The sequence below is a fragment of the Anomaloglossus baeobatrachus genome, chromosome 2 (assembly GCF_048569485.1).
Source record: "Anomaloglossus baeobatrachus isolate aAnoBae1 chromosome 2, aAnoBae1.hap1, whole genome shotgun sequence".
Taxonomy (NCBI): Eukaryota; Metazoa; Chordata; class Amphibia; order Anura; family Aromobatidae; genus Anomaloglossus; species Anomaloglossus baeobatrachus.
Window position 1 is genome coordinate 677,961,863 of NC_134354.1, and position 15,011 is coordinate 677,976,873.

General features: G+C 50.3%; 1 protein-coding gene across 5 annotated transcripts in view; it reads left to right on the forward strand.

Annotated features, from left to right (window-relative positions):
* Positions 1 to 15,011, forward strand: part of HDAC7 (histone deacetylase 7) — a 533,886-nt gene that overhangs the window by 328,454 nt on the left and 190,421 nt on the right. For 3 of the 5 annotated variants that reach the window (XR_012750574.1, XM_075337155.1, XM_075337156.1), the window contains exon 1: positions 10,209 to 10,609. The exons of 1 other annotated variant lie outside the window; for it this stretch is intronic. Coding sequence is in view for 2 of the 4 variants with exons in the window: in XM_075337155.1 (XP_075193270.1) it covers positions 10,486 to 10,609 (124 nt within the window). In the remaining 2 variants the exon portion in view is untranslated. Of the gene's footprint in view, positions 1 to 10,208; positions 10,610 to 15,011 lie in introns of those variants that run through there. One more of the 5 variants, XM_075337158.1, reaches the window with a different exon arrangement.

A 15,011-nucleotide genomic window follows, 5' to 3' on the forward strand; every position in this document is an offset into this window, starting at 1 on the left:
ACACACACACACACTGCTTCCCATACAGCCTGCACCCCCCAGATCTCACACACTACACCCCCATATGTCACATACCCTGCTTCCCATACAGCCTGCACCCCCCATATCACACACAATACACCCCCATATCTCACACACCCTGCTCACATATCTCACCCTGCCTGTACCCCAACTTACCCCTCTCAAACACTCTGCACCCCTTCACATGCTTCTGTCACAGTCTGCAGCCCTAATATGCCCCTCACCCTGCAGCCCCCCTCACCCTCATGTCCCCTGTTTTCTTATTACCAGTCATGTGTCCAAATCTCCTTCAGGATTCAGTATCTTGCTTTCTGCCCGGCATCCTGTGTCTCCTCCCACACAGTCACATGGGCGTGACATCATCGCAGGTCCTGCAGGATGGAGATTCCGTCTGCTGTGCAGGTCAGGACTAGCACTCCTGCAGCTCAGACATGGCTGGTGGCCTCTCCAGGTCAGGGGCCCCTCTACTGACACTGGGCTGCCCTGACTCACAGGCCGGCCACTACACAGCAGCACTACACATAGACGCAGAGCGGCTGCCGGGCCCCTATGTGTACTAGTGCCGCTGTGTAGTGGCCGGCCTGTGAGTCAGGGGAGCCCAGTGTCAGTAGAGGGGCGGCTCACTTCTCGTTCCCCCGCTGATCCGGTCTCCTCGGCGCATCGTCCATTGCTGTCGCTCGCTCTGACCTCTCAGCAGGCGCGCAGTGATGACGTCACCACGCTCGCTGCAGAGCTGTCAGAAGAACGCCGACAGTCACAGCGGGGAGAATGATAAGAGAGCGCCGCTCACTCTCTCATCATTGCTCTCAATTGTATCGGCACCTGCGATGCCGATGCAATTGAAAGCTCGATCCTCGGCGGGGGGCGGTGACAGCGCGGCCACCGGGCCCCCCTGAGTAGCGGTGCGCCACTCCTGCCACCGCGAGTGGGCCCCCCCGGCAGCTGACCGGGTTTGCCGGGTGCTGGCGCCGGCCCTGATCCTTCCCATAGACAGGTAGGAGCCCTGTCTGCGAGCCAGATACGGCCATCAAAAGAGCCATATCTGGCTCGCGAGCCATAGGTTCCCGACCCCTGCTGTAAGGGCTTGTTTTTTATGGGACGAGTTGTAATTTTGAAAGACACCATTCATATTTTCAGTGTAATGAACTGAAAAATAGATAATAATTCCAAGTGCGGTAAAATGGTGGAAAACCAAAACACAATTCCTCCATAAGTTTTGGGGGTTTTGTTTTATCATTATTATAAAAATTACCTGACAATATGATTCTCCAAGGTACAATTACGACCATACCCAAAATAATTCAGAATCTTGAAACACAATATTTGGTTTATGTGATCATTTTCTCAGACCTGTAACATTTTATTTCTCCTTAATTTGCATGCTGAGCTGTACTTTTGTTTGATACCATTTTGAGATATATTACATTTTTATATATATAGCTTTTATAGTATTTTTTAAAGAAGCATGGTGACTTCAAAATGGCAATTTTATTTATTTTATCCTTTTGGATTTTAATGTTTCTAATGTACATAAACAGCAGAAACCCCCCACAAGTGACCTCATTTTGGAAACTAGAATAATCAAGGAATTCCTCTAGTTGTGTGTCGAGCATTTTGAACCCATAGGTGCTTCACAAAACATTTTAACATTAAATAACATAAATTGGTTAATGCGCTCTCCCCACTACAATAATCCCACAAACATTGTCACTTTCCACAGTTAAAGCACAGAGGGCCTCATAAGGAGGATGCATTTAGATTTGGGTGTGCAAAGGTCCCAGGTGGGAACCATATCGCTTTTCCAGAGTCTTTGTTCTACCAGTAACATGGGACCACCCGACAGACGACAGACCTGAGTGAGGGCTGGGTATGTGTGGGACTAGTTAGGGGTTTTATTGGTTGTTACAGAACATTTTTTGATTGCTTTCAGTATAAGGCTGGGATCACATTCAAGTGTTCTGCTCTGACCACTTACGTCACAGTTTACATGTAAATGTCACGCATTTAATGTGGTGGGCGCGTTCAGACCAACAGATATCTGACACAAAAGAAAAAACACCCCACAACTACCTCGGAAACAAGGGGAAGCACCGGGAACACAATAACAATGGTGGGCCCTGGCGCTAGTGACAGGGTAAAAGGACACCTCCTGCCTTAACCTAGAGCTATACCCTGCACTCCTAGCCAAACCCTATAGTGACTCTGCACCTGTCGTCAAGCAGGAATACCTGAAGCCCTAAAAAATCCCTACTATAGTCCTAGCGGTATGGCTCTCTAGGCCTACCGCTGCACTTACACAACAGGAGGGTAGGTGAGACAAATAGGGGAATACAACCAAAACTGGTGAAGATCCAACTTCAGATCGAATCATCAGCAGCTCCTTCACCAAGGGGGCCAGCAGGACCACAGGAAATGAAACAACATTTAAATGCAAAGTCCCATATAGAGATGAGGGATTCCAGTCAAAAAGTTGTTATACTCTCCAAAAACAGGGAGACAACCGTGACAGTAAAAATGTGATTCAGACGAAACCCACAAAGGAATCACTCACATGAGGCAGGTAAAGACGCCTTAGACTCCGTTTGACATTTGTTCCAGTGAAATCCATCTTTTCAGGTGTGCACATACACAGAGCTTTGGTCATCCACACTTGTGCACTAGAAAGGCGTCTTAGGCTAGGGCCCCACTTTGCGTTCTCCTACTTGCAGTTTAGAACGCACGTTTTTGCCTTAATTGATTTAGCCAAAGTTGCCTTTTTCTGAAATTTAGAGCTGAAAACGCATGCGTATTTCCCGCGTTTTAGCTGCGTTTTCAGCACTTTTTACCTGCTTTTCCAATTGCGTTTTGAAAGATGCGTTTTGAACATCAAGAGACAGCTAAATAAAGTTTAAGCAGTCAAACAGAATGAAACAATGGAAAAAAGTTAAACAAATCTATAATTTAAAGTAAAATAATGGAAATATATTTATATCAAATTTTTTGCGGTAATTCGATATTTAACGAAAAAATAGCAATAAATTAATATTTTTTTTTATTTTATTGGTTGGACTATGTGTGTGTGTAAAGGGACATATGAAATCATTATATTATTTTGATGTCCAAAAAGCATGCGTTTTTAAAGTCCAAAACGCATGTTTTCTGCACCAAAAAAGCAGGTTAAACGCAGGAATTTGGAGGATTCTTGTTTTTTGCCATTTCTCATTGACTTCAATGTTAGCAAAACTAACCGAACATGGCAAAAACAACTGACATGTTGCTTCTTTGAACGCATGGTTTTTGCCACAAAAAATGCAAATTCGCAGATGCGTTTACAAATGCTAAGTGGGGTCGGAAAAATCACATTTGCGATTGATTTTAATTGGAAATGGAAACGCAAGCATTTTGGCAGGAAAAAGGTGCTTCTCAAAACGGACCAAAAAAAGCACCTGAAACGCAGGTGGAAACGCAAAGTGGGGCCCTAGCCTTAAGGCTAAGAACGCACTTTGCGTTCTCCTACTTGCAGTTCAAAACGCACGTTTTGGGCTTAATTGATTTGACCAAAGTTGCCTTTTTTTTTAGAAATTTAGCGCTGAAAACGCATGCGCATTTACCGCGTTTTAGATGCGTTTTCAGCGCTTTTTACATGCTTTTTCACCTGCGTTTTGACAAATGCGTTTTGAACATCAAGACACTGCTAAATAAAGTTTAAACAGTCAAACAGAATGAAAAAAGAGAAAAAAAAAGGATCAAATCTATATTTATGGGAAAAATAATGAAAATAGATATATTTCATAAAATTATAGCGGTCATATACATTTTATCGCTAAAATAGCATTAATAGCATATTTTTCTTAAATTTAATTGTCGGACTATGTGTGTGTGTGTAAAGGGACATATGAAATCATTATTTTAATGTCCAAAAAGCATGTTTTCTGCACTGAAAAAGCAGGTAAAACGCAGGAATTTGAAGGAATCTTGGTTTTTGCCATTTCTCATAGACTTCAATGTTAGCAAAACGCACCCAAAATGGCAAAAACAATTGACATGCTGCTTCTTTGAACGCATGGTTTTTGCCACAAAATATGCAAATTAAAGGCAGCATTTAGAAACGCAAAGTGCGGTCTGAAAATCACCATTTTCCATTGACTTTGCTGGAAAATCAAAATGCATGCCTTTTAGCATGAAAAAGGTGCTTCTCAAAACGGACCTAAAAAGCAGCAGAAACGCAGGTGGAAACGCAAAATGCGTTCTTACCCTAAATGATGGTACACCACCGGAACAGAGGCCAGACGAAGCCCAAAGTGTCTCCATCTGCCTCATTAGATTGAGTGGTTCTAACAAAGGTTTTGTCTGATTCGTGGTTTTTTTTAATTTACACAGAAACCCGCGTAAGTGCTCAGTGGCGAGCGCAGGATAAATGTCAGCCGAGCTTTATAACGATTTTTGGGAGGCAGAATGACGAAATAGATAGCAGTACAGGAATATGTCTTATTTTTATTTTTGTGAGGTTCACTGTACAGCATTAGTGATTAGATGGCTTTATTCTTCTGGTTGGTTCGATTACAGCAATACCAGATTTATATCAGCGTTTTTTTATGTTTTGCTTCTATCACATAGTAAAAATATATATATTTTTTATAATAAATAGTTTTTCTGTCGCCATATTCTGAGAGCTGTAACTTTTTTTGGTGAAGAGGGCTGTATGAGGGCTTATTTTTGGTGTAATGAGTTGAAGATTATTTTGGTACCATTTTAGGGATAAACATTTTTTGATTGCCTTTTATTCAGATATTTCAGATGCAAAATAAATGAAAACCTGCAATACAGTTATTGTTTTTATTTATTTAGCGTGGTTCACTGTGCAGTAAAAACGATAAGACCAATTTATTCTTCGGATCAGTACGGTTATGTTGACTTGATACCTAACGTGTATAGCCTTTTTTATGCTTTGTTTTTAGTGTGTAAAAGTAGCAATGTTTTACAAAAATTAATTTGTTTTTGTGTTGCCAGATTTTGAGAGAGCTGTCATTTTTTTACTTTTTTGCTGAATGAGCCATCTTACAGCTTGTTTTTTAGGGGATGGCTTGCAGTTTTCATTTCTACCAATTTCTTCTACATTTTTTATTGCTTTTTATTAAAGTTTTTGTGTCAGTTTGATGAAAAGGCGACATTTTGGTGTGGTTTTTTTACAATTTTTTTTTTACGGTGTTGGCTGTATGGATTAAATAACGTGACAGTTTTATAGATCGGGTGGTTCCAGAAGCAATGATACCAATTATGTATACTTTTTTATGTTTATTTTTGTGTTAACACAAAAGCTGTGTTTTTAGTGGACAAATGGGTTTCCGTGATTTGTGTGCACTTTTCTGTGGGTTTTTTTTTAAACTTTTTTACATATTTTTTTAATTTTTTCACTTACTTCCACTGTGGGGCATAAATATTTTTCTCTTTGAGCACTGGTTTTGTTTACTCTAGTGCAAGAGACCTGTCAGTTCCTCACTGACACAGCCTATTAGACCCTGCTTACAGTAGGATCTAACAGGCCACTGTACCCTTCGGACATCAGTTGACCTCAGGGTACCATGGACTTATTCCCGATCACAATTTTAAAATGGTGATGAGGGAATAAGGCCCATTAACAGCTGCTGTTTTGCTATGTATTGGTGGCCGTTAACGGGTTACATAAAGGTGCTTTGATTTTGATACTTTCTGGTATTTTGCTTTGACAAAACTGTATTGATACAGTCATGTGCGGATTACATGAGTTTCTAGGGCGTTTCTACAGTGAAAACAGCATCAACAACTCATCCTGTGAACAGAGCCTGAGGCGGTCATTACAAGGCGCTTTTAGAGAGATTTTAATGTTGTAGAGTTCCTGCGCCATTTCTGCGGCTGTTATGTAAATGAGCTTGCTTTCTATTTTATTGCATTTTTGTCTCTGATTGGCTTGTCACGTTTTAAATAAAGTTGTTTTTTTTTATATACTTATACTTCCTGGTATTTGGTTTTGACAAAACTTTATTGACATTTATGTGCAGATTACATGAGTTTTTTTACACCTGGATTTTCTACATCAATACAAATTTATAGAGAAAATCTGAACATGACACTCGGCGTACCCGCAGGAAAAAGTCCTGCGGATCTGAAACTCGCACCGCAGGGCAGTTTACGCTGAGTAAAAAAGACGCAGAGTGGGCAGGAGATTTCTATCCACCCCATCCACCGTGCTGGACCTGGCAGGCTGTGCTCACATGCTCCGATTCTCTCACATTTTATTCTGCTGCCAAAACCCGTTCTCTTGGCAGTAAAAAAGCTGCTTCCAAAAAGCAAGTTCTGTTGCGTTTTTGGTGTCATGTTTAAATAAAGTTTGTTTCATTCACCACAAAAGCAACGAAAATGAAGCAGTCTGCCATTTCAGTCAGGGAAAAAAAGAAAGTGTGTGTGAGAGATGTGTGATCTCAGGTATTGCTGGTACTGTAGCTTTTAATTTGCATAAAACTAATGAAAAAACGTGAATTTTTGACACAGTAAAAATACATAGAGAAGTGAGGTGTAGTGTCCGCTGAGCCCGGGGTGAGGTGTAGTGTCCGCTGAGCCCGGGGTGAGGTGTAGTGTCCGCTGAGCCCGGGGTGAGGTGTAGTGTCCGCTGAGCCCGGGGTGAGGTGTAGAGTCCGCTGAGCCCGGGGTGAGGTGTAGTGTCCGCTGAGCCCGGGGTGAAGTGTAGAGTCCGCTGAGCCCGGGGTGAGGTGCAGGCGGCACATTGGTTACCACTGCATGGTGGCTCAGTGGTTAGCAGTGCAGTCTTGCAGCGCTGGGGTTCTGGGTTCAAATCCCACCAAGAACAACATCTGTAAGGAGTTTGTATGTTCTCCCAGTGTTTATGTGGATTTCCTTCAAGGTCTCCGGTTTCCTCACACACTCCAAAGACATAATGATAGGGAATTTCCACTGAGCTGAGTGGTCCCGGCTGAGCCCGGGGTGAGGTGCAGTGGTCCCGGCTGAGCCCGGGGTGAGGTGCAATGGTCCCGGCTGAGCCCGGGGTGAGGTGCAGTGGTCCCGGCTGAGCCCGGGGTGAGGTGCAGTGGTCCCGGCTGAGCCCGGGGTGAGGTGCAATGGTCCCGGCTGAGCCCGGGGTGAGGTGCAGTGGTCCCGGCTGAGCCCGGGGTGAGGTGCAGTGGTCCCGGCTGAGCCCGGGGTGAGGTGCAGTGGTCCCGGCTGAGCCCGGAGTGAGGTGCAGTGGTCCCTGCTGAGCCCGGAGTGAGGTGCAGTGGTCCCGGCTGAGCCCGGGGTGAGGTGCAGTGGTCCGGGGTGAGCCCGGGGTGAGGTGCAGTGGTCCCGGCTGAGCGCGGGGTGAGGTGCAGTGAGCTCGGAGTGAGGTGCAGTGGTCCCGGCTGAGCGCGGAGTGAGGTGCAGTGGTCCCGGCTGAGCGCGGGGTGAGGTGCAGTGAGCTCGGGGTGAGGTGCAGTGGTCCCGGCTGAGCGCGGGGTGAGGTGCAGTGGTCCCGGCTGAGCGCGGGGTGAGGTGCAGTGGTCCCGGCTGAGCGCGGGGTGAGGTGCAGTGGTCCCGGCTGAGCGCGGGGTGAGGTGCAGTGGTCCCGGCTGAGCGCGGGGTGAGGTGCAGTGGTCCCGGCTGAGCGCGGGGTGAGGTGCAATGGTCCCGGCTGAGCGCGGGGTGAGGTGCAGTGGTCCCGGCTGAGCCCGGGGTGAGGTGCAGTGGTCCCGGCTGAGCCCGGGGTGAGGTGCAGTGGTCCCGGCTGAGCCCGGGGTGAGGTGCAGTGGTCCCGGCTGAGCCCGGGGTGAGGTGCAGTGGTCCCGGCTGAGCCCGGGGTGAGGTGCAGTGGTCCCGGCTGAGCCCGGAGTGAGGTGCAGTGGTCCCTGCTGAGCCCGGAGTGAGGTGCAGTGGTCCCGGCTGAGCCCGGGGTGAGGTGCAGTGGTCCGGGGTGAGCCCGGGGTGAGGTGCAGTGGTCCCGGCTGAGCGCGGGGTGAGGTGCAGTGAGCTCGGAGTGAGGTGCAGTGGTCCCGGCTGAGCGCGGAGTGAGGTGCAGTGGTCCCGGCTGAGCGCGGGGTGAGGTGCAGTGAGCTCGGGGTGAGGTGCAGTGGTCCCGGCTGAGCGCGGGGTGAGGTGCAGTGGTCCCGGCTGAGCGCGGGGTGAGGTGCAGTGGTCCCGGCTGAGCGCGGGGTGAGGTGCAGTGGTCCCGGCTGAGCGCGGGGTGAGGTGCAGTGGTCCCGGCTGAGCCCGGGGTGAGGTGCAGTGAGCTCGGGGTGAGGTGCAGTGGTCCCGGCTGAGCCCGGGGTGAGGTGCAGTGGTCCCGGCTGAGCGCGGGGTGAGGTGCAGTGGTCCCGGGGTGAGGTGCAGTGAGCGCGGGGTGAGGTGCAGTGGTCCCGGGGTGAGGTGCAGTGGTCCCGGCTGAGCGCGGGGTGAGGTGCAGTGGTCCCGGCTGAGCGCGGGGTGAGGTGCAGTGGTCCCGGCTGAGCCCGGGGTGAGGTGCAGTGAGCTCGGGGTGAGGTGCAGTGGTCCCGGCTGAGCCCGGGGTGAGGTGCAGTGGTCCCGGCTGAGCGCGGGGTGAGGTGCAGTGAGCTCGGAGTGAGGTGCAGTGGTCCCGGCTGAGCGCGGAGTGAGGTGCAGTGGTCCCGGCTGAGCGCGGGGTGAGGTGCAGTGGTCCCGGCTGAGCGCGGGGTGAGGTGCAGTGGTCCCGGCTGAGCGCGGGGTGAGGTGCAGTGGTCCCGGCTGAGCGCGGGGTGAGGTGCAGTGGTCCCGGCTGAGCGCGGGGTGAGGTGCAGTGGTCCCGGCTGAGCGCGGGGTGAGGTGCAATGGTCCCGGCTGAGCGCGGGGTGAGGTGCAGTGGTCCCGGCTGAGCCCGGGGTGAGGTGCAATGGTCCCGGCTGAGCCCGGGGTGAGGTGCAGTGGTCCCGGCTGAGCCCGGGGTGAGGTGCAGTGGTCCCGGCTGAGCCCGGGGTGAGGTGCAATGGTCCCGGCTGAGCCCGGGGTGAGGTGCAGTGGTCCCGGCTGAGCCCGGGGTGAGGTGCAGTGGTCCCGGCTGAGCCCGGGGTGAGGTGCAGTGGTCCCGGCTGAGCCCGGAGTGAGGTGCAGTGGTCCCTGCTGAGCCCGGAGTGAGGTGCAGTGGTCCCGGCTGAGCCCGGGGTGAGGTGCAGTGGTCCGGGGTGAGCCCGGGGTGAGGTGCAGTGGTCCCGGCTGAGCGCGGGGTGAGGTGCAGTGAGCTCGGAGTGAGGTGCAGTGGTCCCGGCTGAGCGCGGAGTGAGGTGCAGTGGTCCCGGCTGAGCGCGGGGTGAGGTGCAGTGAGCTCGGGGTGAGGTGCAGTGGTCCCGGCTGAGCGCGGGGTGAGGTGCAGTGGTCCCGGCTGAGCGCGGGGTGAGGTGCAGTGGTCCCGGCTGAGCGCGGGGTGAGGTGCAGTGGTCCCGGCTGAGCGCGGGGTGAGGTGCAGTGGTCCCGGCTGAGCCCGGGGTGAGGTGCAGTGAGCTCGGGGTGAGGTGCAGTGGTCCCGGCTGAGCCCGGGGTGAGGTGCAGTGGTCCCGGCTGAGCGCGGGGTGAGGTGCAGTGGTCCCGGGGTGAGGTGCAGTGAGCGCGGGGTGAGGTGCAGTGGTCCCGGGGTGAGGTGCAGTGGTCCCGGCTGAGCGCGGGGTGAGGTGCAGTGGTCCCGGCTGAGCGCGGGGTGAGGTGCAGTGGTCCCGGCTGAGCCCGGGGTGAGGTGCAGTGAGCTCGGGGTGAGGTGCAGTGGTCCCGGCTGAGCCCGGGGTGAGGTGCAGTGGTCCCGGCTGAGCGCGGGGTGAGGTGCAGTGAGCTCGGGGTGAGGTGCAGTGAGCGCGGGGTGAGGTGCAGTGGTCCCGGGGTGAGGTGCAGTGGTCCCGGCTGAGCCCGGGGTGAGGTGCAGTGGTCCCGGCTGAGCGCGGGGTGAGGTGCAGTGAGCTCGGGGTGAGGTGCAGTGAGCGCGGGGTGAGGTGCAGTGGTCCCGGGGTGAGGTGCAGTGGTCCCGGCTGAGCCCGGGGTGAGGTGCAGTGGTCCCGGCTGAGCGCGGGGTGAGGTGCAGTGAGTTCGGGGTGAGGTGCAGTGGTCCCTGGTGAGCGCGGTGCGGTCCCTGTGATTGGCCCCGCAGACAATGCTGCGCCCTTTGTGTGAGTGGCTGTGCTGTGAGCGCTATTTTTGGCCGGCTCCTCCCCCCGCAGATCTATTTCTGTCAGTGTGCGCTCGGGGCAGTGTAGCCATGCTGTGCGCACTCCCGGAGCCGCCTGCCTGCTCAGCCATTGTCAGCCGGGGCAGGTGAAGCTGCGGGCAGTGCCAGGCTGCGCCTCTGCAGGGTCTCGGCAGGGTCTCCCTCCTCGGATGGCAGGCTGGCTCTCGGTGCCCGTGTGCTGCTGACAGGACTGCGCTCGGGGTGGATTGCCTTCTTGTGACTGTGTGGATTTGCCGTGCACCCCCGGCCGATGTGCCCAGGACGGGACCCGCTGCCATCCTTCACCCCTCGCCTCCATGCCTGGATTACATCAAATGTTAAACACCATTTACGAGGCTGATTCTGCTTCCTCCACAGATGGCATCAGAAGGGGCGAACCGGGCCTGAGGTTCGGGCACAAGGCTGGTGCCAGCGGAGCAGGTAGGTGGCTCCATTATGTTCTAGCTGCAGAGGGACTACAAGTCCCAGCATTGTGATGCATGTGTGAGCGGCAGTGTAGTGTGCGGCTCTTGTGTTGGTAAACCTTGTGCTGTTCCTGGCAGAGCTGGTGCCCACACCCAGGTACAATGTGTGATCTCAGGTGTGACAGGTCAGGGTGACCCCACAGCTGCCCGGGGGGGGGGGGGGGAGGGGATGGACCCCTGCCCTCTTCTTCCTGCCTTCCCTGTAGTGACCCATCACCTTGACCTGCGGAGACTGATTGAAGTGAATGCTTTGCGATTTGATGTTTGGAAACCCTTTATTACTTGGTAACAATGTAATAAATAACTATGACCACTTAGTGGCATCATAAACAGAAGACAATAAAACAGAACTGACATATTATTAACATACAATATTAATACAAACATTCAGCAGCAAAACGTTCACTTCTGTTTTGCAAAAAGCAATTAAATCCAATAATGTTCAGATATGGAAAGCGCAGAACTGTCCTTAGTCACTGGCACATGAATGATTCCCAGACCCCTTCATAGTGATCAGTGGATGCTGTTTCCATAGAGGGGCTGTTGGTTCCTATGGCGTGCCCCCCCCCAAAAAAAAACAACCCAAAAAACTAATAGATGATCAAAATAGCCAAGATGATGTCTCCATATCTTCTCTATCAGGGTCTGCTGTTGTCCCTGAGAGTAGATTGTTTTACAACTGGGTCTTCCATGTAAGTTGCTGGGTGACAGAGGTAGATTATTATTATTATTATTTATTATTATTATAGCGCCATCAATTCCATGGCGCTTTACATGTGAAAGGGGTATACATAATTGGGACAAGTACAATAATCAGAAACAATACAAGACACAGATCATTGTTTCTGGATTCTGCCAACATAAGAATGGGGCAGATGGTGACTTTGGCCACGTCACAGGTCACGTGGCTACAGATGCTACATCATGGTGTAACTGAGGTGGACAGAGTTTCTTTGTAACGAGCATTTTGCCCAAAATTCAACTAGTTCTGACTTTTTTGCAATTTGCTTACGGCAGTCACGACCCCCAGGGGTCTCAATGTGATCCCAGTTATCGCCATTATGCTGCACAGATCAATCTTTGGATGTGTGACCTATGTTGTCACCAAAGTCACCCTGCAATCCTAGACTAACATTTACGTCCTGTCACCCATTGGCGGAAGCAAGGACCAAATAAGGTGGGAGTTTGCCTTTTCTTTGAGAACCGGGGGTGTGTGTCAATTTCCCCTATATTATTTCAATGGACAAGACATAACCTCCCTATTACTGTATGCCAAGAAACTAAGAGATCTTTCTGAGAAATAACAAAAGCATTGGTACTGGTGTTTACTATAATAAATAGGATAATCCAATCCCCGACCCTTGTAGTGCCCTCCACAATTGTATTTCCATCGCTGATGACCAGGTTTTCTTTTAGGACATGACTGTCTAGTTCAGTATTAGTGATAAGCGAGCACTACCAGGCACGGGTGCTCAGGACTCGTAACATATATGAAAGGTAGTTTCGGTCTGTTTTAGCGCTTATTGAACCATTTGCCAGTGGTTTTAAATGAATAAACTTTTATTGCTGAGCTCCTGTTAACACACTACGCGTTTCAGCAATCCACTGTTGCTTTCATCAGGTATCTGATGATTCATAACAAGCAGTGATAAGTGAGCACTACCATGTACGGTTGCTCGGTACTCAAAACGAGTAGTGATGAGCGAGCACTACCATGCACTGGTGCTCGGGACTTGAAACGAGTTGGTATAGGCAAGCACAACAATGCATGGGAGCTTGGGACTTGTAACAAGCACTGATAGCCAAGCACTACTATGCTCAGGAGTCGAAACGAGTAGTGATAGGCAAGCAATACCATGCTCGAGACTTGTAACAAGCAGTGATAGGCAAGCACTACCATGCTCAGGAGTCAAAACGAGTAGTGATAGGCAAGCACTACCATGCTCAGGAGTCAAAACGAGTAGTGATAGGCAAGCACTACCATGCTCAGGAGTCGAAACGAGTAGTGATAGGCAAGCACTACCATGCTCAGGAGTCGAAACGAGTAGTGATAGGCAAGCAATACCATGCTCGGGACTTGTAACAAGCAGTGATAGGCAAGCACTACCATGCTCAGGAGTCAAAACGAGTAGTGATAGGCAAGCACTACCATGCTCAGGAGTCAAAACGAGTAGTGATAGGCAAGCACTACCATGCACGGGTTCTCGAGACTCGTAACTAGTTCACGAAATGAGCAATCAGACTTTCAGATGGGTTCGACTCGAGTACTGAGCATAATCTTGATCGAGTTCCCCGTTGACTTCCTTTATACTCGGTAAGCGAGTCCCGAGCATCCAATCTGCTCATTTTGTATCCCGCGCACCCGTGCATGGTAGAGCTCACCCATTACTAATCAATATGTCTCTTCGGAGGCTTGTTACGCATTTTTTGGCACAAAAGTGTGTATTGCTTAGGCAAGCCCCCAGCTATAATGCAGCCCCAATAAATAATTTTGAATTGGCACACATATTTTCAGCATTTGACATTTTATTTTTAGAGGAGGCCTGGGTCCAATGTTATCGCTCAAAACAAAGCAAGTTAAGCTGCTGCTGCTATGCGCCCGAATTCTCAGGAAGCCTCACATGTGAGAAGAAGCAGATGTCTGGGGCAGGCATTTCTCAGCCCCGTGCGTGGAGAGAATTCGGATCTTTTTACATTACCTACTCACATTAGCAGGAGGTTTAGAGTCCTGGCGATCAAAAAGAATTTTGCGATGAGTTTTGCACAGTCCTGAACAATTTGCATACACAAAATAAGTGGAATTGTCTGATAATGAGGGCAGAGGAGGAGGAAGTGCAATGTGCAAAATGTTACATGATTGAAAGAAAAGTAGCAGATGCTTGGAATGCAATGGAAAAAATGTAAACATGCGACGGGTACGAAGGAGACTGAGCAGAAGCCACAAGGAAACAAGAACGGGCAGACTGGTTGGGCCTGTTAGTCGTCATAAGCAGCATTTTAAGAGAGAAGAGCTGTTTTATAAATAGAGACACATTTAGCATTACTAGGTCACTCATTACATTGCTGGGGGGAAGGAAAAGAATGCATTGCGGCTTTCTTTCTGGTTATATCCAGTTGAGGGTATGTGTAACATAGAGGCAAAATGTGCCGGTGTCATGCGGCACAAGGAGACGGCCACTGGGAACCCTACATGTGGCTACTTTTCTTACTGTTTTCAAACATGAGAGGTGAAAAATTCCCCTTTGAAATCTTAGAAGACGGTCACAACAGTGGTGCCGCTGCCCAGCACCGGGCATTTTAGTGACGTGAGACCTCACCACATAGCGCCATATTTGCTATCTTAATTCTGCACAGCCACAAGTTGCCTTGTAGCCCTAGGCTACGTTCACACACAACATTTTTTGCTTTTCTTCGAAAAAGCTGCTTTTTAGGCTTTGTGCACATTGTTTTATTGTGTGTTTTCTTTTTTTACTGCAGATTTGTCACAAAACTGCATGCAAATCCTGATGCCACCTAAGGCTGAGTTCACACTTACGTTGTTTTGCATCCGTCACTATCAGATGTGTGACTGATGCAACAGATGCGTTGCAGATAGTGGCACAACTGAAGTGACTGATGCTGCAAAAAATGATCCGTTGTTTGTTTGTTTGTTTTTTTACTGTTTTACCGGCGGCCGGCTTTTGTGAGCGATCAGGTGATCGCTCGGCGGCCAACTCATTGTTCACAAAAGCCGACCGCTGGGCGATCAGCTGATCGTTCACAAAAGCCGGGCGATCAGCTGATCGTTCACAAAAGCCGGGCGATCAGCTGATCGTTCACAAAAGCCGGCCGATCAGCTGATCGTTCACAAAAGCCGGCCGATCAGCTGATCGTTCACAAAAGCCGGCCGATCAGCTGATCGTTCACAAAAGCCGGCCGATCAGCTGATCGTTCACAAAAGCCGACCGCCGGGTGATCAGCTGATCATTCACAAAAGCCGACCGCCGGGTGATCAGCTGATCGTTCACAAAAGCCGGGCGATCAGCTGATCATTCACAAAAGCCGGCCGATCAGCTGATCATTCACAAAAGCCGACCGCCGGGTGATCAGCTGATCGTTCACAAAAGCCGACCGCCGGGTGATCAGCTGATCATTCACAAAAGCCGGACAATCAGCTGATCGTTCACAAAAGCCGGCCGCCGACCGATCAGCTGATCATTCCAGCCGCTGGAACTGAATGTACAGTGGATCGTGTTTTTTTTTACTGCGCATGCTCACAGTAGAAAACGAAACGCCGCACACAAAAAAACGTTACATTCAGCGTTGCTCCCGCCTGACAGTCAGTCAGTAAACGACTGTTCCGTCACGCAGCGGATGCA